Source organism: Zonotrichia albicollis, chromosome 10, assembly GCF_047830755.1.
Source record: "Zonotrichia albicollis isolate bZonAlb1 chromosome 10, bZonAlb1.hap1, whole genome shotgun sequence".
Lineage (NCBI taxonomy): Eukaryota > Metazoa > Chordata > Aves > Passeriformes > Passerellidae > Zonotrichia > Zonotrichia albicollis.
The window spans coordinates 36,648,189-36,672,456 of record NC_133828.1 but is presented as its reverse complement, the minus strand read 5'-3'; the positions used below and the strand labels follow the sequence as shown (position 1 = coordinate 36,672,456).

Here is a 24,268-nt window from a genome sequence, read left to right as displayed (position 1 = left end):
GGACTGAGAATGGAGAGAATAATTTGGTACTGCCCAACACAGCAAGCAAATAGGATTGCAGTGGCAGGATAGCACACATGGACATTCCTGTGGGTCCAGGCTGCAACAACATAACATGGGTGCCCAACACCAGTTCAGATCAGGTCATAAAATCCAATTCATCAAAATAGCCTTTTAAAAATAGATTGCTACAGTTGGTTTCCTCTGGAATCTAACTGCTTCAGGCTCCTACTTGAGCCACTGTTTGCAAGGTGTCCTCACACCAAAAGGAAAAGTAATGTCTAGGGAGGCTAAAATGCAGTTCCTGGAACACTTCTCAGGGAAGTATTTTTACAAACTCCCATTACCACATGGATCGGTTTCAACTGATTTAAGCTCATCCAATCAACAGGGTTTCCCCTCCAGTTTTAGCATCAGAGGTGTTCTAAACCAAGACACTCTTAAAAACTTTCTCCTGTCTCAAATAGTTCAAGACAGTCTCATTAGAGATTTGACAAATAACCTGAAACAGCAGACAGACTACAGACTAGCAGGAATATGTAAGAGATAGCTGACCTATTTAACAGTCCAGCACACTTTGGAGCAGGACTGAGTTGAATGAAGCAAGCTGTTAACAGGAGATTCACACACCTTAGATCTAAGTCCTTCAAACTCACAAGATCATTACTATTTACCCGGTAGGCCTGAGTTTCTCCTTCCGACTAAATTTATCTGAATGCTTCAGACTGACTCAATTAGCATCACTCCTGAACTCTCTGCCTCGGCACAGAAAAGCAGAGCAGGAAAGCGAAATTGCTGCAAACAGAGTGGCAGTCAGATCCTAGGAGGTCGGCTCTCCATGACATGTTTCTGTGAACAAAAGGCATTAAACATGAAGCAGAACACGCAAGGATTTTGGCTCTGTGTCTTCATATGGAAATGCCTTCTCTTCACAGCATCAAAGCAAGGCAGGCATCTGGTGCACCACTATTAAAAGACTGCAGTGTGATAATAGAGGTCTTCAATGGTGAGGGGCACCTAGAAGAGAAAACCTTGCTACTTTTCCTGTGCTTTGTCATAACTCTTATGGCTGCCTGACCCAGTCTGAGCATGGAACATGCACAGGCTTTCACTATGTACGCAGGCAGTCTTGCTGTTTTATTCTCTAGTGTGTCAGAAAATCTACCTTTGGCTTTCTATATCCCAAAAGCTACAACTCCAATCAAACCTCTTGTTGTCTCATTCCTGTGATTTCCTCTGGCTTCTGACCTTCCCCACACTGACAACATCTGCTTCCCTTCCACGGAGGATGCAGGTTGTGATCCCTTTCTCAGCCAAGTGCCCTTCAGTTCTGAAGTGCTCTGTTAGGTAACTTCATGGCATTCTTCCATGCTTTCCCTACAGTTTTCTCATTTCTTCCTTATCTTTCTGCTTGTACCTTATTCTCATCCATTTCTTCTGCTCTGCACCCAGTGCATGACTCTGTAACTGCTCAGACTTGTCCTTCAGACATGTTTAAAAACAAAAGCAAAACATGAATCTTTGGTTAAATGAAATCGCAGTCTATTTGACAGCTTTTGTCATAAGCACTCAATAGCAAGGATCATTTTGTTCAGTGTTCATGCAGGATCTGCTTCAGAAGGAACTGATCCATGGCTGAGACAGCAACACAAATAATAAACCCTGGTAGAGAACCATCACATTATGGCAATATCGTAGGTCCTACAGGAGGACAACCCAACTGGAAGTGTTATTGCATTCACTCACAGTCTTTTGAATATTCTCAAGCACCTACAGCTTCAAAAGCTGTGCAGACTGACAGGTACAGCACTTGAATGGCCTGCTAAAAACCAAAGGCAACTCACTGAAAGTTTTCATCTGGAGTCTCCACTAAACTTGTCCCATGGGAAAAGACAGTAGTAAACAGTTGAAAAGAAACACAGTCCAGATATTTCCACAGCAAGTAAATCTGCTTCCACAGAGAACTGCATATTTCTTGCTAGCTATTATTTTTAACCTCTCACAGATTTATTTTTACTACAATTTAAATGTATCTGTTATATGCCATAACATTATTATTATGGGAGACACTAAAATAGCAAAGTATTCTAGGCACTTGATAACATTTTACAGAACAGGGAATTACAGCCAGCAGTGACTTGACTGCTGCTCACTGCAGCAGCCACCAAACACTCGTGACCCTCCCCTTTCAGCCTTACTGCCTTTACCTCCTCTGTGGAGTTACTCCCAAAGTTTAACTGGTTGGGGAGAAGGAGGGGGCAGCAAGAGGAACAAAAAAACTAAAATTAATCTAATTATTAGGATGAACTTCTGATTTCTGCTGCCAGGCTGTGGACACAGCTTTGGGCTCACAGCCCACAGCCTGAAGCCGCTGAAACCATCAGCTACGCCTACACATCTCATACCAAAAACTACCTGGGATACTATAGGATCAGAGAACAGTTTGGATTGAAAGGGCCCTTTAAAGGTCATCTAGTCCAGCACCTGCCACAAGCAGGGACATCTTCCACTGCCTCAAGTTACTCAGAGTCCCATCTAGGCTTACAGGGAGAGAGCATCTGCTACTTCTCTGGACAAACAATTTGAGAGTTTTATCATCCTCACCATAAAAAAATTCTTCCTTATCTCTACTCTGAACTTACTCTCTTTTACTTTAAAAATGATGCTTCCTGTCTTATTGCAACTGATCCTTTTCTGAGCCTTCTCCAGCTCCCTCAGCCTTTCCTCACAGGACAGGTGTCCAATTTCTCTGATCATTTTTATGGACCTAACCTCAAGGCAGTAGTTCTGATTTTCACTAAACTGTTTTAAATAAGCAAAAGTTCATTTGCGCAAGGGTCTCAGGCTTTGCTTTTATAGTGCATACTCTAATAAGACCAAGAAAATGTATTTAAATAAATAAATTCCATCTTTGATATTCAGCTTAGCTTTTCAGTGCTCCAGCACTGAGGAACATCTCTTCTTATTCAGTCAAGCTATGGTAGATCACAACTTTCCACTCCCAGCACACACAGCTGGTAAAGCTCTTTGTGCTCAGCTTGGTTGCTGTTTGGCACAACAGTCTGACATTGACTTACAAGACCAATGAAAAATTTGCACTGCTAATTTTCCTAAGTGCCATGCCAGTGCCTTTGGGGGCCATGCATTCACCTACCTTCCCATACAGTAACAGGATTTGCTCCCAGCTAATAAAGCAGGCTGCACATCAGCCGAGGAAATACTTTAGTTAGGATGTCCTCCTTCTTCATTACTGAATGATATATTCATGGCAAAGCACTAAAGTTGATCACATCTTTAAAATACATTTTTCCCGTAGTGTGGGGGATACAAGCCGGTAATCTGTGCAGATCTCCTTTTTCTCCCCCATTGCCCCCGTGGTTTATCATGTCCAATTAGCCATCTGCCATGCCCGCCCTGCCACACAAAGGGAGCCCCCTCTCCTGCGCCGCAGCCATCAGCGGGGCCATTGTCCCTGCTGACAAACAAGAATCAGACACCATTGTTTCCAGCTGACGATGCTGCTCCCAAAGTGGGCTGCCAGTTGCCACTAAAGCAGCGGGAGCGCCAGGGTCCGCTCCAGGAGCCAGGAACCATGCCAGCAGCGCCGGTATTACCGGGGAACCTGGACAAAGCACTTTTTGAGATACATACATATATATATATAGGGATATTTTCTGATTTCAGGTACAAACCAACCCGGGCCAACTACTGCCCTTTTGCTGCACTGGAGCGTGCCTGACCTGCTGCCTTTACAGCTTCACCAAGCAGTCACCTGGCAAAGAAAGGGTCACAATTCCCAGAAGAGAGCAACATCTCAGAGTCAAATCTTTCCTTGATATATTATTATTATTATTATTATTATTATTATTATTATTATTATTATTATTATTATTATTATTATTATTATTATTATTATTATTATCATTTTAAAGATAAGGCATGTCTTCTACCACTTCAGCACAGCTAATTCCACACACCAAAGCTACCCTCCCTCCACCCAAAAAAAGTATTTTAAAAACCTGAAAGCACCACCGTGTCTACATGGGTACTAATTATGTAACAAGGTTAATTTAATTTCTCTCACAAACAACATACATTCACCCTTTTTCTCAAGGCCACTTCACTAAAAGAAATGACCAGAGCAGCTGGTCTGCCAGTCACCAAGATGTTAAATTGAAGATCATTTCCTCTTATTATTCTCAGCAAAGCATGATGTGACCTTACACTAAAAACTACAGTCTGCCTAATTATGGTAGTTTTGTTCCATCAGTGAAACTGAAATGCTGGTTCATATAATTAGGGTTATTAAAAAAGGAATTTCATTTTTAGTTTTAAAGGTAATTTGTTGCCTTGAAGTTAAAATGAAACAAATTAGACCTATGTACCTGAATGTTTTCATTGTGTGCAATTTGAAAGAAACAAAAAACACTCCTAGATTTTAGTAAGAAAGCCACACGTTGATAAGAGACAAAGAACCCCAATAAACCACAATTTATTCCAGGCATTTGTTAATGTAGATGAGCAAACAAAATTAATATTTATATTTAAAAGCAGAAACAGAATTATCTTCTAAGTCCTTGATTAAGTAACAGAAATTACTTAAACTTTAACAAATGTTTTAAATTATATTTAACACTTTAGCAGTGAACATACATAGTTTCAATAGATCACTTTGAATGTTCTCTGAATAGTTCAAAATAAAATAAATTAAAACCAGCTGAAACTAATGTGAATCCACAGTAATCACATAGGTTAATGACTTTCACAATGACTTATAAACAGAAGAAAATCTTTTCCCTGGATTCAAACACGGGGATCATTCTGAATCAAATATGAAATACAACATGAAAACTTAGATATTTTGCTGAAATGTTACTCCATTCCTAGCACAAAATGCTCTAAATCCCATTTCAACACACTGCAGGCTACATATCACACAGGTGACTGACTTAAACCTAGATTTATGATTGCCATTGCAGTGCCTGGGCCAAGTTCTGTTTTCAGTTACATCTGTGAAAACTCCCAAGCAATTCCTCTGAAGTTCTCTGGATCTGTACAGCAGTAACACAATCCATCCTAGAAGCAAGTGGGAAAGAAATAATTCAAAATATTATGACTTCTTTTTTTTACAGTCCTTTACACTTTGAGGCTTTCCATTCAGACAATCATATTTGACTTCTCTTTTCATATCCAGCTTTCTTTTGTAAAACATGTATTGGAATATTCCCTGTTATTCTTGCCAGATTCTCTAGGCAAAATTCCCCAAGTGGCAAAGTCCCTTCAGTTAAACACAGGGTGTGTGAGCCATGCAAGGCTGTAAAACGGGAGTTGTTTATCCAAAGAAATATTAAAAGCAGGACACCAGTCCAAATCAAACAAAAGCACAAATACCTCTAAGTCGTTTCATGACTTTAAGTTCCAGCTGTAAAAGGCACAGCACTATGGGTTTATAAGGCCTAATACTCCCTAAGTATTTTCTTTGATGTAACTATGAAGTACTTAAAATACCACTGGGTACTGTATGGTACATGTCACCGTGGAGCAATAAAGCTGCTCTACATCCATAATCAGCCTTTCCAGAGACCATAAGGTCACAGCAGCTGAAACAACAGAATACTTCATTCCCAGCCTTCAAGAGGCCCAGAGCACCTGTGCAGCCAGAGGACTCCCTAAAAGGCTCTTAATGTGGGGGTGTGCCTGGAAATTACAGCAAAGAAAACCCACCAAACCCATCAAAGCCGCTCCCATTTTTCAAACCTCATGTTTCCCCAGCAGGTTATTATTATGAGACTTGATAAAATACAGTATGGGAGGCAGGTGGTAGGAAAGAGTGATAGTTACATTTGCCTGGCCAGCTTGGATGCTCACTTGTATCCAAGCCACTCATCATTCCAACACTCACACGGCCATCTAAATCCACATGTAAAAGGGTCCACACAAGCACCAGGAGGGTTCCTCTCTTGTGTGACTACAGGATTATACTTTTCTTCTTTCAGAGTTTCAACCCAAAAACACAGTGTAGGCAACTCTGGAAGTAATCATGTTCAACATTAATTGAATTAATATCAAATAGAATAAATATCTTCCTACCGGCCTACGCCACAATGCAATATCATCCAGAATAAACACATTGTAAATAACTATCAGATATCATCCCTATTGCCCTGTACGTACCTCTGTGTGAGAAGGAACAAAGCAGTATGGGAAAGAAATGCTCCTCTGAACATAAATCATTTATTTAAATTGCTACCTTCCAGCATCAGACAAAAAGAAGTCTTTCTTTTTTGACACAAGACCCCACAATTCAGCAGTTTCTGCCCCATTTCTTGGCAGCATCTGCATGGCAAGAGAGGGAAGAGGACAGTCATTCCCACCAAGACCTCTTGAGTCACCCAAGTGTCCTTTCCCATGTCTACATGAAAATTCCTGAAATAGCAGATCTGTCTGAGTTTGAGGGGGAGGAGATGGGACAAACACAGGGCAGAGCCACACAGCCTTCCCCGAGCACTGGGGAGGTTTGGGGGGACCTGGGTTCCCGTCTGTAGTAAAACAGCAACTCCTCCCCTACATCAATCACATGAAAAAATAAAAACCACCTACATTAGATAATAAAGAAAGAAAACAACAAAACTCATATTCCTGACAGGGTCAGAGGTCAAAGCCTCCAGAACATAGTACAGATTTAGATTAAAAGCAATGCCTCAAAGAACACAAGAGCTTTCCAAATGGTAGGACAGACCTCAGTCTTTTCGGCAACGGACCCTTCTTGAACAGCACACATTACCAGACCAGGCCTTATGAATTAGAAAGTCTCAAGGTAAGGAAGCCAGGCATCACACAAACACCTCACCCCCGTGACAACTCAATTGAATCAATTTACCTGCACTGCAAGGAGACACTTGAGTCCATCAACCTCAAGGAGCACTTCTCTGCTGACATCATTTCAAGCACATCTTTTGATCAAACAGCCTGGCCAATGCCAATCATTTTAAAGTTATTTAACAGCAGAACTGCCAGTCACTTGTGCACAAATGAACAACACTAGAAGTATAGCTGGCTGAAAAGCAGAGAGCAAACAGAATAATTCATCGCATCCAAAGGAGATGGAATAACATCAATTTTCACCTCACTCACAGCAAGTATCAATGACAAAGTTGGCATCTTCATATCAGATATAATCAATGTTATACTTAAGTGCCAGAAAAATAAATTAGAAAATAAAACAGTACCTGCTAGCGCATGAGAAATATTGATGACTACTTCTGTTGGTAATTGGTAGTTTACTAAATTGTCCTGTCACTGACCTCTATAAATATTTAAGATTTGGTCACCCCTGTATCCAAAACACAGCGCAGAAATTGCTGCACCTTAAGCAGGAAGTTAAAGCTTTCTCTGTGTGTCTGTATTCAAGGGATATCTCTTATTTGTAGACCTTAAAAGTGACTTTGTTTATGTTTGAAACTGTAAGTATTTGGATTCCGTTCCACACAATAAAAAAAGTTTCAGTACACATTTAATACAGACTATTAACAATTCCAGAGAACCTGGTCATATTTTACCTGTCAAAAAAAAAAACCAAAAAACAGACTTAAGAAACTTGGTAAAGCATACCTAGGCATAGATTTGGGTTTTTACTCAAACAGAAGTGATGGACATCATGCAGAAATTGCTGCTACAATTCAGCAGATGGTGTTATTCTAGAAATCAGAGCTGGAGATGGCAATAGTAATTTCTGCCCTTCGTGTCCCTCTGCCTGCTAATTTTTATCCCAATTACATGGGATCGATTCTCTAAAAAAGACTATTCCTGAATTTCTTACTGCAAATATCAGATGGTGAAAATTAGAATAGTCCCCTTCCTGCGTGACTCCAGGGAGGTTTAACTGACTGCCAGCATCAACTACACAGTTGTTAAATCCACCCTTTTCTTAAAAGTTATTCCTAGTTCTCATCAGTGTAAGCACCAGAACAGACCTTCCTTTATTACTTCATGGTAATTTCTTCAGTTTGCCTTTCCAGGTGCAGCTCAGGAACCTGCTCTCTCAGGTGTCCCCGCTGATAAGGGACAGGTCCCTCGCGTGTTTGGTGCTGCTGCGGGAGCTGCTCTGTGAGCGGCGCCACTCCCAGCATCAGCCTCCTCTGCCGGTACCAGGGAGCAGCCTATCGATCCTCCCGGCTCAGTGCAAAGCCCTGCTCGTTGCTAAAAGCCTCGGAGAGAGCTTTAGTTGTTTCGACTCTTTTTTTTTTAACAAATGATGAGTTCATGCTTTTCCATGTGGTAATTGTGAATCTGGGAAGAGTTTAGGCTGTTCAGTATAAACTTGGGTTATCAGGGAAGCTAATCTCTAAACCATATACACTCATTTGTTATTTGATGTGAGCATGTAAAACAATGGTTATGCTTTACAAATCCAGAACACAAATCAGGACAAGGTGTAGAAATAAAAAAATCTAGTATCAAGGGATAACAAATGCTAAGTCAGTGCAGGTCTCTGTAGCTATCACACATCAGACCCCATCTGACAGTCCTTGCTCAGACAGGATGGCCATTGTCAGCCTGGGAGGTGTGGGAGTCACTTGTATCCTGGCTATGATTGTTCTCCCAAGCCCCACATCAGCTGTTCTCTCCAGCATCCATTGAACCCAACTTCACACAGCACAACAGCAGTGCACAAACCCACACATAAAGGGACCCCAAACTCAGAGAACCAACACTGTCATTTCACAAAAGTCATACCTATGCTCATGCCTTCCCCATTTTTCAGGGATATTGCCAGCAGAGAGCCAAAATTAATTACTAATAGTCTGGGGTTTTTTTCCCCATATCATCATTTTTGGACACAAGATGCTACGAAATGGCACAGAAACAAGATCTCTTTGTTGAAGCTTAAGGTGAAGCAGACAACCATCAAGGATGGCCTATGCACACATGGTTCAGTGCAAGGATAGGACCTGAGCATCTCTCCCAAGCCCAGGTTCCAGTCTTTTTGTTTCCTCAAGAAGTAGAAGTGTTAGGACACTCTCTGAAATCTCTGGACTAAATGTATAATGCAGGTTACAAATGTGTTCACAGATCTACAGGTGACATTTAAGGTGAAGGAGGCAGCTTGGGAGAAACGTCTAGCCACATGGCTCCCTGTGCTTTCCCCTCATTTAGGAATACTTTTTTATATAAGCTAGACAGATTTGACTCTCTCCAAATTCAATTCTGGTAACGTGCTTACGTTGAGAAGGCCGTGTCACAGAGAAATGATTCAGCTTTGGGTGAAGGAGGAGAGAGAGTGAAAAGGCAGGGAGGAACCTTAATTAACACATTCCTTTTAAAACGAAAATTGGTGGGTTGTTTTTCTTTTCTTTTTCCTAACAAATATGTCATTGTTGAGACTTTGGAAATTATCTTGTAACCAGGTAGGCTATCAACAGGCAAATATCCTATGGCTTAATGACTTGTGGATCATAAGATACACACAGCCAGACCTTATTATACTTATCCTCTAGATCAAAGGGTTTTCACATAAATGGGGTGCAGTCTACCATAGCAGGGAGCTGCTGCAGGCCTTCAGGATTTTACTTCTTTAAAGTTTTGGTGATTACATAATCGCTTTTTTGTAACTGGAGCTCAAAGCATTGTGTGTAGCTAATGAGCAGGTAGAAGAAGGAAAACAGCTGAAAAGCAGTCTTGACAAACAGCTGTGGCAGTGTCAGTCTTAGCCCAAAAGGGTCAATCCCCTTATGAAACAAGTACTTAATCCTTTACAATTTTTAATTAAAAATCTACCAAGACTATAAAACTTTCTGAAGATTTTGATGGGGGAGGGAGCAAGGGAGAAGAGGGGGGTGTGTCATGCAGACCACAAGTTGCTTCAGCTGAGATGCTCATCCTGTGCAAATCTATGTTTCAGAGCTGGGGGCTCCCACACAAACACCACCTCACAAACGAGTGCTGCAGCGGGGACCCCAGCACGTACCTATTGCCCACAAAATTTAATTAACCACTGCTTCATTAGCAAAGGCTCCCTGCGCTCTGTTGTAGTCCAGCTACACTTTGGCTGCACTTCAGCATCCTCTGAATCGGGAGAGTGAAGCACGGGGCTCTCACCCAGCCCTGAGCCACTCAGCGAGCCGTCTCCGCGCGGTCAGCATCCCCGGCCGGCTGCGCTGCCCAGGGCGCCTCAGCGCTCACTCACTGCCCACCCGAGGGCGGCAGGGGTAGCGCCCGGCGCTTCGCCCGGCTGGAGCGGGGCAGGCAGCCAGCTCCGCTTCCAAATAGCAGCCGGTACCCGGGTGGCCGCCGCCGCCCGGGGCGGGGGCCCGGCGGGGCCCAGCCGGCGCCGCTTCCCGCGGGGGTGACAGCGCGACAGCTCTCCCCGAGCATCCCCGCGGGGCTTTTGTGCCTGCTTGGGGCGGGGGCCTGGCCGGTCCTCTCCCGAGGCGGCGGGAGCGCAGCCCTGCGGTAGCATCCTCCCAGGGGCGGGAGGGGCGACGGGGCCACGGGCGCACCGAGGGGCTGCGGCGGACAAAGCGAGGAGGCAGGCGGGGACCCCCTCCATCCCCTCTTCTCCCTTCCCCGCGGCTCCGCTACCGGCGGTGCCCGCGCCGCAGCCGGCAGCCCCGCATCCCGCGGCGGAGGCAGGGCCCGGCGCTGCCCTGGCCCCTTCCCCGCGGCTCCCCTACCTGTTCGGAAGAAAGCATCCACCTCGGAGTCAGGGACAGCGCCTTCCTCCGCCGCCCCTTCGGCGGGATTCATGGCTGGGGGAGAGGCGGCGGCGAGCCCGGCGGCTGGTAATATCCAGTGAGTTAGGGAGGAGGAGAGCCGAGAGAGAGAGAGAAAAAAAGAGGGAGGGAGAAGAGGAGGGAGGGAGGGATGGAGGCGCGTTCAGCTGCGAGCCCAAGCGAGCGCCGTTCGGATCATCCCTTCCGCGGTGCCTGCGGGGCGGCTGCCCCGGGGCTGGGCTGCGCTGCCCCCGGGCTGCGCTGGGCGGTGCGGCCGGGGCGGGGTGCCGGTGCCGAGCCCCGCCGCCGCCGGCCCCCTCCCCTCCACCCGCTATTGTTCCGACCTGCTCCGCTCCGCTCCGCTCCCCCCGCCGCCGCCGCTGCCCCTCGCCGCGCTGACAGCCCGGCCCGGCCCCCGGCGGCCGCCCCCGCCGCTTCCCTGCCGGCACTTCCTGAGCCAGGCCGGGCGCCGGCCGGGGAGGCTGCGGCGCCCCCCGCCGCCGGGGCAGCCCCGCTGCGGGGCGCGGCCGCTCCGGGCGGGGCGCGCCGGGCACAGGTGCGGGCACGGACGCCCCGAGGGGCTCCGGAGGGAATTTTTGTTTTATTCCCTACCCCTGAAAGCTCCGCAGGCGTATCGCTGTGCATCCCCGGGCTGCACCGCTGCCATGCCTCCCCTCTGATGAACGGCCGCGGGGGCACGGCGCGGCGCTCGGCTGTTAGACGGGCAGGTACTCGGGGGCGAAAGTGAACGCTGATGTGGTTATACGGACGCAAAAAATTGCTCTTTGTTTTGGGGCTGGGTGGAGGGGTTAGGGGCTTTTTTTATGTTCCGGAGCTGTTGGGCACGATTGCTTTGGAAACGATCCGCGAAACTGCACGTTGTTGCAGGTACGCCTTCATATTTTATTCTTTACAGTCCTCGGTGACTAGAGAGCCAAAAAGGAGTTTGGAAAGCCAAGATCCTGGTCCCAGCTCAGACATTGATTCTGCTTGCTAAATGATTTTGAATTCTCTATTGTAGCTCCAATATTTGTGATTTGGGACAATAATTGTCTCAAAAGGAGTGCTGTGAGGAATACATGTTTGTACTTTGTTAGCCGCTGAGTTAAATGTTCTTCCCTGAGCCCAGCTATCAAGATTTCAAGCACAGACAGGCAGATATAGACGAAGACAGATGTTTGCCATTTGGGCACTTTCTTTTCCTGTTCACCTATTTGAAGTTTCCCCAGCTCCTCATTCTTCTATGATCACATAACAGCTCTAAAATGAGCTTAAGGAAAAATGTTGCTTTTTCACCTAACCACCACTGTAAAACAGGAATGTTACTCTCACATCCCACAGTTGTTCATCTTTGCTTCCTCTACCATTAGACAGAAAAAGCAACTGTTGGTGTGATGACCCCTCTGGCTGTATTACCCTTGGATAACCCATTCTTGCTGCAAAATCCCATCCATCACTCTCAAGAACAGCAGTCTTTTAGCCAGAACATCTCTGTGGCCTCACTGCCTTTATCCTTTAGGGGTAATGCCTAATCATCATTCATTTGCCACTGAAAATCTCTGATGTTTAAGGGACTTGAGGACAAAACCTCTCCAAACCTCCAGCATGGAGGGATGCACTGCAGCACTTCAAAAGCGGTATCAGTCAGTCTAGTGCATCTTAAGGAAAAAAAATACTTTGTCTAGCAGAAGTGTCAGAGCCAACTGGTTCTAAGTGACACTGTTTGGATCAGTTCTCAATCCACAGGTAGTTTAGCAATTGAGGTTAGCAGAACATTTTCTGTTCCAGCCCAGATTATTTTAGATGCCAGAGAAGCATGGATTTCTTCCACCTGATCTCTTCTCAATAGAACATGAGGGAAGGCTGGATTTGGATGTATATTTCACTTGATAAAAATACTGAAAATTTCCCTGCAGAAATTTAACAAAATGGAACTGACCAAGCAGGATGAGCACAGAGATCCCAGTCACATCTCCTTGACCTTACTGTTTACTACTCCAATTGAAACAGAATATGTCATGCCCAGGGACTCAGATATAAGAGCAAATATCCTACAGAGATCCACCTAGCATTTCATTTCTTCATTCCCTCCCGCCTGATATCTCACGTAGTGCCATTTCCCATGCCTACCTCCAGCTGGTTTTCACTGAAGCCATTTATCTTTTTATGTTTATGGATTTAAAAAGGTCATTTCACAACTATCTGCAGGAAGTAGCAAAACAAAGTCCACGTCCAGGCTACCAAAGCTCATTACAGACTCGTGCACAGCCTCTGACTCCTCTCCTTAGGACCTCCAGGATGCCAGAAACACCTCCCTGTCAGGTGTGCCAGCAGTAGGGCACTGCCACAGTACAAGGACATGAGGAAAATCAGTCTTTCAAGCACCAGACTTTCTTCAGTGACCATTTACCCCCTCTACATCAGCACAGGGTAGAAAAGCCTTCCCTCTTCCAGGCTTAAACAAGCTGCACCATTTTGGATCCCATCTCAAGATATCATTTCTGAATATTCATGAACACAGAGCAAATTTGCTCTCCAGGAATCTTACATACAGATACTTTCAGGAGTGTGAGCTTGGCAGCTGGGAAGATTGTGGTTTCCTCATGAAGCTTCAAAGCCACTCAGGATTTGGTACAACCTGTTTGATTTTAGAGTTAAAGCATTGAAGCAGCAGTCCTGCTGTCACATTTTGCACACACTTTTCATATGCACTCACCATGGCACTGCAGGATGGGCAGCACTACAGTCCAATATCAGTAAACTTTAGTGGAAACCCAGACACTGAGCTACTGTTTTTCTTAACACTGCAAGCAGAACAGGGCTGTCACTGTAAAATATCACTAACAACTAGGAACCACCATGACTTCAGTTCAAGTCCCAGCAATGAGTTTACAGTTTTTGTTGTTCAAAGAAGAGTTGTTAAATATAGAATGAAATACTATCTGCAATGTATAATTCCCTTTTTAGATATAATGCTGAAGGCACCTACAGTTTCCTTGAAAAGCAAAACATGGGAAAAAAGCCCTGTAGAATTAGGTAAGCCAAAATACATAGTTTCACTGACAGACATTGCTTTAATCTTTTGCATGGCTCTAACTTGACAAATACCTCAATCCTTACCAAACAACTTCATTTAACTAGGTATGGCTGGTTTTCTTTCTGACAGCCCCTAAAGCTGCTCAAAGATCAGAAAGTGTCACAAAGGCTTTTGATTTAAGGCCTTTGCTACAGTCAAGTTTTCCAATGGGATGGCAATAGGTGGTATGTCAGATGAAACATTTTTTAGCTAAATCTCATGAGTTTGCATACTACAGGATGGGAGGAGGGAGAAGAATGTGAACAAGAAATAAATAAAATTCATCTTTCCAAGACAGCAGATCCAAGACAGGAGAAATATATTTGATGGCTCCAGGACAGCTGCACTGCTGGAATCAGAGCAGGACTCTGAGAAGGTACATGCAAAGGTGGGTCCTGCACAGAGTCCAGTGCTACAAATGACAGTACATGGGTCAAGAGTTGTCATTCAAAAGGGACAGGGAGAAAAACCAATCTGCCAGACTCAGCAGATGAGCTGCAGTCTATAAGGTGCTGCAGAGACTGTTGGTTGTGCAGAAGTCCCTCCCATTGAGTAACATAGCAATGTCTAAACAGAGAGTGTTTTAAGAGGTGGAATCCAGAGAAAAACTGAATAGTAGAGCAGGAAAATCTAAGTCTCAAAAGCACCTAAGGCTGCCTTGTTAATAAGTTATTTACAGCTACGTTCTGGGTATGTGAGAAGAATTTCTCACACCTGTTTAGGCCTATGTCTAGGTATTAGACTTGAAATTACTATGCTCTTATATGGGACCAGTGGGGTGGAAATTTCCATCTGTATTCTAGACTATCAGGGATCCTGCAAGGGAAAATCTGCAAGTCCCTGGAGACAGGGTGTTCAGAGAAGCCTCCAGGGCAGGATGGAGGAGGCAGAAGACATGCTTCATATGCTTAAACTCAAATGCCCATATATATGCCAAAGATTATTTCTGGCTCAACAGACAGCACGCACACATCAAGGTTGGCTTTGCAGCACCCACATTCACACACACACATGTGGCTTAGCTCGACTGTTTGCCCAGATGTGGAACAGCTGTATGGGCAGGCATGGAGCAAGCTCTAATACCATGCCAAAGTCCCTGTCCCAGTATCATCCCTACTCTTTTTATATTCCCCCTGTGGATCACAGCTGAAATGGGAATGGCTGCTCAGTTACCATCTAGTCTCCTGCTTTCAGAGCTGAAACAAATTCCAATTTCCCCAAACTTGGACAGAAAGCTAAGCAATAATCTCTTCTCTACAGAAACATCACTCAGAAGAAAGCAATAGCAATTAGCAAAACAATTTACAAAATATAGAATATTTTTATCATGGTGGCAGTGCAAAGGTTTACTAGTACCATTAGTCAGACAAATGTGTCTTCTCTAAAAGTTCCAGAACTGCATTTGCCACTCTGGCCACAGAAGCTTAGACTGAATTAGCAACAAGCAGAACAGCTGATGCATCCAAGAAAAAGACACAAGTCTTAGCTAAGCTTACAGATATGAATCTGGAAGAGCCAACAGTGACTGCAAATTCTTTTCTCCTTGGTAACTTATTTGGATTAATTTGTTAAACAAGTTGCTAATAAGTACTAGTGCATCACAGATTCTGTTAACTAATGAAATAAATAAATCTGAACACAAAAGTGGTATTCCTCAGCCAGGTTCCATTTGCTACATCAGGCTTGAAAAGTGAACCTTGTGCTGGCCAAGTGTACACTGTACTTTTATGTACATAAAGAACATCAGTCTTAAGCACTGTTAAGCTGGAACATTTTATTCTGAGTTTCCTGCAAACTTTTAATCCTGATTCTGAAGTTCTGCCAGATTCTTAGTGATACTGAGTAGTACTTATTTCCCAGTAGCTCCTAAATTCCAAACAATCTCCCAGGCAAGTTTTGACCAGTGCAGAAAGAGTTACAGAACCAGATCAGAAAAAGGAGGTATTAAATATTGAAGTGTTTTTGGGAAGAATGTAAATGTACATAGTAGTTATTCAGAAAACCAATTTTAAAGTGAAGCATGCATTAAAATTAAACAGTGACTACTACTTTATTACCACAAGCATTCATTTCAATGCACTTGTAGGATACTAATTTCACACATGGTTGGACATAAATACTAACCTGTTTTCCATTTCACCAGTATAAATTAGTGTGAGAAAGAAATTTCTTGCTATGATAAAACTAGTAGTGGTCTATGCAAAAACAAAAACAATGTGAGCCTGGTTTGGTTTTGTTTGGGTTTTTTTTCCACAAAGTTAGAAAACTAAAGTTTGGCTCTGTAAATATACCATAATGTTTAATCTTTGGATTCTCCTCAAAAGCCCAAGTAAACTTAAAATTAATCAGCTAACATATCAAATGAGTCATGCATTCCTATTGAATCAGGTGACAACCTTTCAAAATTCCCTAGAACTCCATACTACAAAGTGCAGTCCTTGAAACTCCTGACAGCAGCCCCTGTAACTGGCAGCTCTCTATCCAGCCTACTGCTTTGCAATAGCTGTAACACTGAAAATGTATATTGTCATGTTCATATCAGACTCCACCCACTAAGGGGAATGTTTTTTCCATTATTTATCCAAATTAATAAATTTAATCAAATAAACTTTATTTTGCTATTAAGCAAACGTCCCAGTATTGCTCATGTAACAAGTCTTATCTACAAACTTTACCCAAGGAACTGTAAGAATATACTCCCCAGTGGTATTTTTTGAGGCAGTTTAGATTTGGTTTGTTGCTATGGTGGGGCCTTTTTTTCAATGGAGGAAGCAGAGGAGAGAGGAGTTTTAAAAAATTGTGTTTTTGAAGGCAGCAATTAGTAATAAGTAACAATAAGCAATAATTTCTGAGACCAAATGTGATGCATTGGAGTTGTTCAGTGACTTTGAGTTTTCCCCCACACTCCTCCAGACACACAGCAGCTCTTGCAGCCACATCTCAGAGGCAGCCATCCCTCCTCCTGACACCAGGAGCAGGGCTCAGTTACTCAGTGTCCCCCTGCTTTCAAGTCACCACTTCTCTGCAGAGGGCTTGAAGAGCCTTGCTGAGCACACTTCCACTTCTGTCACTTTCCCCAGGTATACTTTCAGCCTCAATTGCAGCTACAGCTGGAAAGGTTCTAGATGTTCTCTTTCATTTATTATCTTTTTGGTTTTTTCTTTTCCACTAATAGCAAGTCTCCTTTCCCTGCTGCCTATAAACAGAGATTCACAAGGATGGAGAGTAGCTCCAGCTTCCTCCCAGCATTGCTTGCATCAGGCAAGGGTGATGGAGGGGAGGTGCTGGGATGGTGGGCATACAGGAAAACACATTTTACTGCAAACAGAAACTTGTAAGTAGACAAGGAGGAAGCTGTGCCCACACAGCCCCATCCTTGTCTTTGCCAGAACTCCTGGGGGCTGAGGGGCTGAGGACAAGCCTTCCTTCCCTCTCCACAGTGACTCCAGACCTGGTACTTACCTACCTTCAGTGGTACTTCAGATCTCAGTTCAAACCCCAGCTTAGCTCTGAACTTTAAATGTAGGTGTCTACTGCCACCATATCTAGCTCAGAGTATCTTATACTTCTCTTGCATTAAAAGGTCAGAGATGGATTCCTATGGCTCCTAAGGAGATCTAGAGAGTCAGGGATGATAATGTACATATGGTATACTGAAGATTCCTGATGAGGTTTGTGCCCATTCCAACAATTGCAAGAACTAATGTTTTTCACCCTAGAAGAGATGCTTCAGTGGCAGAACATTCAAGAAAGAACCTCTGTATAATTTGAGTTTTCAATACATATTGCCACTTTGATATCTGTATTTTTAGTTCCAGTGCTGATGGGGCCAAGATTCATACAGAAGTGTGAGGATCTGGTGTACTGACAGCTTAGAAGGAGACGAAATTAGGAACCAGATGGGAAATCACAGATGATACTGTTCTGCAGAAGGGGCTAGACAGTATCTGCAGATACTATTTTCAAAACAATATGTTCCAAACCACTGTGACACTTGCTCTGAGAGGGAGGTCATTTATATAACAGCAGGTAAGACTGACATACTTTCAGCAGAAGAGCTGCCTTCAAGGTAGGTGTTTCTACAGCCCCATCTGTCAATCTGATAGAGGCTGGTATCAAAATTGACCTCCAGGAAAGCTGTGCTATAAATTCTTTAGGACCACACATGATTCTGAGTATCTTTGAAAACATAATGCCTCACAGCTGCTGGAGCTGAAGTGCTGCCTTCCTTCAAAGGGTAAACCCTCTGTGGTCATCTGGATCTGTTTAGAAACACTGATATCTGCTAAAAAGAAGCACTCTGTATCACTGACTGATATAATGAATCTAGAAATCGTACACAAGAACCAACCATCTTCCTTTCCTTGACTGTGTCATGTCAGCTCTTCCCTGAGCTCTGGTGAACATCTGGAAGAGACCAGTTCCATGCTATGCTATGCTAGCATGCCTTATTGCATAGCCAGCATGAGACAGCTCATGCTCCAGAGCTGCCAGAAGTCTGAGCTATAGGCCACAGACCATCTGGCTACCAAGATCCAACAAAAATATATATTAGAAACAAAGATTAGGAGTAAGAATTCTTAAATTCAAATACAAGATTTCTTTATGCTGTGAACTGTGATGTTCCAGAGAATAATTACCCTTCTAAATAATAATTAACCTATCTGCAACAGGGCTGTAGTATATTCCTGCCTTCAGGTAAAGGCTAAATTCATTAAGGTTCAGTGAAATATTCTTGGATCTGCAGCTGAACAACACACAACTTTGGGGTGAATTTTACTCCTGCAAGAAGCCCAAGTGGATCTTACGCATAGAGGTGATTTCCATATTCCTATTTATGGCAGATGGTAGAGAGCTTTAGCAGGACACTTCAGTGCCCAAGAACACACATTCCCCTTGCAGCTTCTGTCTTCTCCTCCATGCCAGCACACTCTGGGCAGCAGCCACGTTGGTCCCTTTGCTCATAGGAGTGACACCCAAAACTCAGCCACCCCTGCTCAAAGTCTGATGTTCTGCAAGTGCAAAAGAATAACTGATTGTAAGCTCTGCCAGGAGGAGCTTTTATTTCAAAGATGCATCTCTTCATCAGTTATAAAATCAAGCAGCACAACATGAATTTAAGATTCAAATGTCAATATTGCAAACATATGTGGTTTTCCTAGGCAACAGAAATAAACACTATAGTCATTATTATCATTCACACAATCAAATATAATTTGGAATTCATGAATTTGTATTTGTTTATTTATAATGGCATTTCAATCCTTTTATTTTAATCTCTTCCAAGGCCATCCCTCCTGTTCCTTTCATATATGTGTGGGTACACACGCATACTTGCACTGATTCTCCCACCGCCAATGGAAAGTTTCACACACACTTCTTTTTTTAATATATATATTTTTCTAAAATATGGGAAAACAAAACTAGTTTTGGCAATGAAGATTAATGTTCTATACTAATTATTTTTCTTTATTTACCAATGACTATCATTTTGTCTAACTTATTAGAGTGAATACTTTTTCCATGCCCTGTATCTGCAACATTGGCCCAACAGCAGCATTTAGTTTTCATCAGTAGTGTACATGATGTCCTATGCCTATTATTGACTAATTGTGGGACTCAAGTAATGTCCCTGGTCTACTGAAATTAAAAGCCAAGCATCAAAAAGACCATGTTTCATCCAAATGCCTTTCAGTTTAATCAGTATAAGATATTTTTATTGCTGAAAACTCAGGTTCAAATACTACTATGAGCACAACTCATCATACATTTAGAGTATGTAACCAGAATGAATCCTAGGAAGTTTAATTTGGAGCAATTTCTTATTTTAATTAAAAACCAACATGTTTGCATTCTACATGTTTTCAGTAAAGTGGGTTGTTCAGAAAATTATTCTTCCACCTTGTATTAATGTGGCCCAGGATGTCCCTTAGTATTCCTTCTGCATCAGTTTTTGGACCTTGCACTACCCTCAATAACACCAAGTTCTTACACTTGAGAAGTTGCAGTTAATTCTGAATACATCAGTGCACAGGAGCAGCTTCAATTATTTCCTCCAATGCATTGTTGTGTGTTTATCTTCTGTGAATTTCATTTGCCATCATATTGCCCAATCATCCAATTTATTAAATCCTTCGAGACATTCTCCCAGTCCTCCATATTTTCTTGCTTGGTTTCACCACCTCATTATTCAATTAATCTTCTAGATCTTTATGGTGTGTATTGAAAGGTATACTCTCCAAATTACAAAGTGATTATTCTTAAGATTGAATTGGATTTTGCTGTGATACATTCAGTGGTGCAAGAAACACAACCATGAAAGCATCAGACAAAGAAAAATACTCCAATGTACATCCTCAAAGAAAACAAAAGCTTGATGGGCTTCCATGCCCACCAGGGACACAGTACTTTGTTGTTCCAGGCCCAATAACACTTTCTGTGGTTTATGGTGTGCTAACAAAACAGTAGGCACTTAAAACAGAGTCTAAAGCTTTCAAACCCTCCATTGCAAGGGAGCAGAACATCCTCTGCACACCAGCAATGGCTGTGTTTGCTTTAATCCTCCTGTTCCCAGGAAGTGCACTACAAACTGCTTGCTGACACATCCACATTCCTTCTAGGAGCTCTTCCATCTCCCGCAAACCCAGGTGGGGAGAGGGAGATGAGTGAAATGGAAAAGAGGAGAGAAGGAAAGCATCACCATGCTGGGATTCTGCCAAGAGCCTGGTAGACTTAGGCACTCCATTCCCACTACAGTTCTGTAGATGTTTAGTGCCAAAGACTATGAAAATAATTCCAAAATCCCTAAAGAAATTACTACATCTGCCCCACTTTGCCAAATCATGGAGCTGCCTCCCTGCTGTGCTTTGGTTTTGTCCATAACAGTGTAGGTGGACATTTTTAGACACTAACATCAGGCAGAGGAGCTACTGACTCAGAATCTGCTCTGAACTTCCAACCTAACAGGAATCTCCCTCTGCAAAACTTTGTCAGTTTTGAAGAAACCAATCCATGAAAAGGTCACAGAAACCTCCCTCTGAGCCTACCCAACAGATGTTGCTTTTAGTTCACCCCACAAGCAAAGACACTCTTCTTTAGTGTCCAGTATAATTGTCAGAGAAGTCAGAGGAAAGACAGTTCAAGTTCCAGGGCTGTCACTTCCTTATTCATTTTGGGAATACTCTCAGATGAAGGAAAAATGTCATTAACCTTATTTCAAGATTTCAAACAGGGAAAAACAGTAGAGTTTGACTCTCATTTGTAGTTTCTGATTCTTTAGGGCAGTGCTTTCTATTTCCTTGCAATTGGCAATTTTCTACCCATGGTTTTACAAATCTTATTTTCCCAACTTTTGCTGTATAATCTTAATGAAAGACAAAGTAGCTGAATAAAAAAACAGAGTTGGAATTTGATCAGTAAAACTCAAGAATTCTGTGACAGTTGTCAGCAGTGAGTAGAAGGACGTGATGCCTCTGGGTGGTTTGCACACACGAGTGTGGGTGTGCGTGTGTGCACACACCTCAATACACACAGGAATCTCTGGTTCTTCTAACAATTCTGCTATGGGTGTGCAAAGCAACCTCAAGCAATCCACATTTCAGTGCCTCTCTTTTATACTTCTGTAAAATGGGTAGAGTGATACTATTTTCTTCACAAGAGTGGCAAGGAACCCGTGTTCTAGTTTACAGTGTTCTGACATGCTCAAGGAGTGCTATTGAAAAGTGGAGAGTTAATTGGTTCATAAATTGTCAACCTTGTGGTTAAAAATAGCTTTAATACGTCAATTCTTTCTGAGTTAACACAGAAAAAGGCAATTACTTATGACAAGGTAGGAAGATTGGGGTTTTTTTTGCTGAAATGTACCCAAATGCTAATTATTGTGTAAACAGTTATAACAAACTACCACTCTTTGGAGGCCTCTAAAACAAACTTCAGTACAAACCAAACAAAAGCTACAGCACACACTGCTATGCACTCATCATATACACTTTGTACCATATTATTATAATACTAATTGCTTCAAGACACTGTGATGTAATTATAACACCGTTATGGAGACAAAACATTGTTTCCATGGTTCTGTCACGATACCCAAACCATTCTGTGAGTCTCTATCAGAATGAAACTCTCAGTGTGCACACATGGAGGAAACACTGGGCTGCCAAAGGGAAATGAAAGGGTGATGCTGTGAATCGTTGAGCAACCTTAAAAGAGAAAATGGAAGTGACACTAACATGATTCTGCAAAGATGGCATGATGTCCAAATTAAACTGAACTAAATCAGAGGCATTCAATTTAAATCATGTTATGAACAAGAGCCATTTGTGCATTAGTGATTCAGCTTTTTAAATGAGTCAGTGACAATAAATGACAATGTTTTGACAGTTCATCTTGAATGGCAAGAGCATCATCTGAGCCACAAGCCTTCTTTTTCCACCCTTCCTCTGATCACCTTCCAAAGAGACTGTAAGTACATTTCTGGTAAGAGGAATGGTTTCATAAAGACAGCACTCTTGATATCTATGTTTACTCATTGTCAGTGACCACAAGAAGAAAGATCCATTCCTACTTTATTTTCCCCTAAAAAGTCTCATTTTTACTATAATGTCTGGAGAACATGCTAAGACCAGATCTTATCTTTCCTCATACTATCTCATATATTGCAGACAGTGCCTTGTTTGGAAGAGTTTGCAGCCTGAACACCAGAACTCACTAGGGAGTTTCAACCAAAGTATTACATTTTAAGAAAAAGTCTTCAAAAGTTCAGAATTTTCCAATAGGAATATTCCTGATTTGCTGACTTCCTTTTTTATTCCATTTTATGATAGAAAAATCAAACTTTCTTTTTTTCTTTTTCTTTCAGCTCAAATTCCTTACCCTTCCACTGTCACCTAAGATTAATCCTGCAGCCTAAACCACTTCCCTGATAAGTCACATCTCTGCCTTTCTTAAGACACCACATGTTGCAGGAGCCAATCTCTTAAAAAAATCCCAACCATATAGGAGAAATATCCTTCCTGAAATTGTGCACAAGTGAAGATGGGGCAGAAGCTGGAATCCAGACCAGCATTTAGGCACTTTTCCATTCTTGGCTACATCATCCAGACCTGTGCATGTGGAGAGGCACTAACACAAACCCTACACTGATGTGCAGCCACTGCAGCCTCACAGAAAAGCTTCAGCTGACACATCAGTGCCAAGCTCATCATCCTTCTCCTTTTCAAGAGCCTCTTCAGTTGAAGGAAATACGTTGTACAATGGAGAAATCTTTCTCAAGTGACCACCCAAAGGATTAGTGAAAATGGGCTGCCCAGTAATGGCATTGATTTTTATTTGACCTGCAGTTAAAAGTCCAATCTGGGAAGGCTGATACTGGAAATAGCCTGTATGGCTCATTGCATTGAATAGAGAGAAGTTTTAAAGACACATCCTGCATTAAGATGACTTTACCCAAATAATTTTCTAATTTTTTCTGACTGTCTCCTGCTTCAGGGAAGCGCAGTTGAACAAAGAGACCTAACTACCATCACCTCTTCCACTCCCATTTGAGCGTGGAGAAGATCCAGCATGTGCATACTGTAACCTCACAATTTCCATAGCAACACCAGAAGGGTCTTGTTAACCACAGGTAGCACAAAACACTCAGAGGTTTTAAACCATTCAGCAAGTCTCAAAAAAAAAAAAAATCCCCAAGTACTAAATATGCTGATTAGAATTTAAAATTTTCTGATAAGAGCATAATTTTAAGGTAGCAATTGAAAAAGGAAATCCCTTTCAGGTTGAAATAGTGTTGCTGTTGCACTCATCCAGCTTATGGTGAGACAACTCCATAAGCATCATTTTCTGCTTTTTAAAAGTATTAGTTCAATAGTTAATATGAATCACAGGGGAAACTTTACTACAGAAAAAACCACATCATTACATCTCTGTAATTGTTGTTTTTCTATACATCTGCTATATAAAGCTATAACACAACCTACAGCCAAAGAGAAATAGTGCAGCAATGGGGCTATTGCTCCCTCTACTGTAAATATTCATGATTTCTTATTACAGGTGATACAATACAGTCCAAGTCATTAAAAATACTTCAACTAATCAAAAAAAAAAAACAAACAAAAAATCAAACATGTTTTCAGAATGACTTAATAAAATTATGTTTCCAAGCAATGCAGTAGAAATCATATCCAAAGAAATATGATTTTTTTTTTTGTTTTTCACTATATAAGAAACCAGCAAGATATCTGTAGGTTTTAACTTAAAAAATAAACACATGAGGAAACCTTTCTGCTACTCATCACATTCTTGCTTCCTAGCGGCAAATGAAAAAAACAAGTAAGTACCCAGCGAGAGGCGTTGTGACCTTCTGAACAGCCTCCCATTACAAACATCAGCGCTGAGGAAATCAGCAAATTAATCAGGGAGAGTGGAAAATAAACAAGAAGGTGATTCATGAGGAGATTTACAGGGCTGAATTATACAT

At 42.5% G+C, this 24,268-nt stretch overlaps 1 protein-coding gene and 1 long non-coding RNA gene across 10 annotated transcripts in view; one reads left to right on the top strand and one right to left on the bottom strand.

The window, feature by feature from the left end:
• Positions 1–11,452, bottom strand: part of KALRN (kalirin RhoGEF kinase) — a 463,005-nt gene extending 451,553 nt beyond the window's left edge. For 4 of the 9 annotated variants that reach the window (XM_074548810.1, XM_074548814.1, XM_074548816.1 and 1 more), the window contains exons 1-2: positions 11,325–11,451; positions 10,674–10,778 (exon numbers count right to left, since the gene is read on the bottom strand). In XM_074548810.1, the coding sequence (XP_074404911.1) occupies positions 10,674–10,778; positions 11,325–11,379 (160 nt within the window). In that variant the 5' untranslated portion in view covers positions 11,380–11,451. Of the gene's footprint in view, positions 1–10,673; positions 10,779–11,056; positions 11,076–11,324 lie in introns of those variants that run through there. The other 5 variants (XM_074548811.1, XM_074548813.1, XM_074548812.1 and 2 more) reach the window with 3 other exon arrangements.
• Positions 10,775–23,913, top strand: LOC141730480 (uncharacterized). The gene is made up of 2 exons (XR_012582008.1): positions 10,775–22,254; positions 22,652–23,913. It is a non-coding gene; the product is annotated as an uncharacterized LOC141730480 (long non-coding RNA).
• Positions 23,914–24,268: the final 355 nt, after the last annotated feature.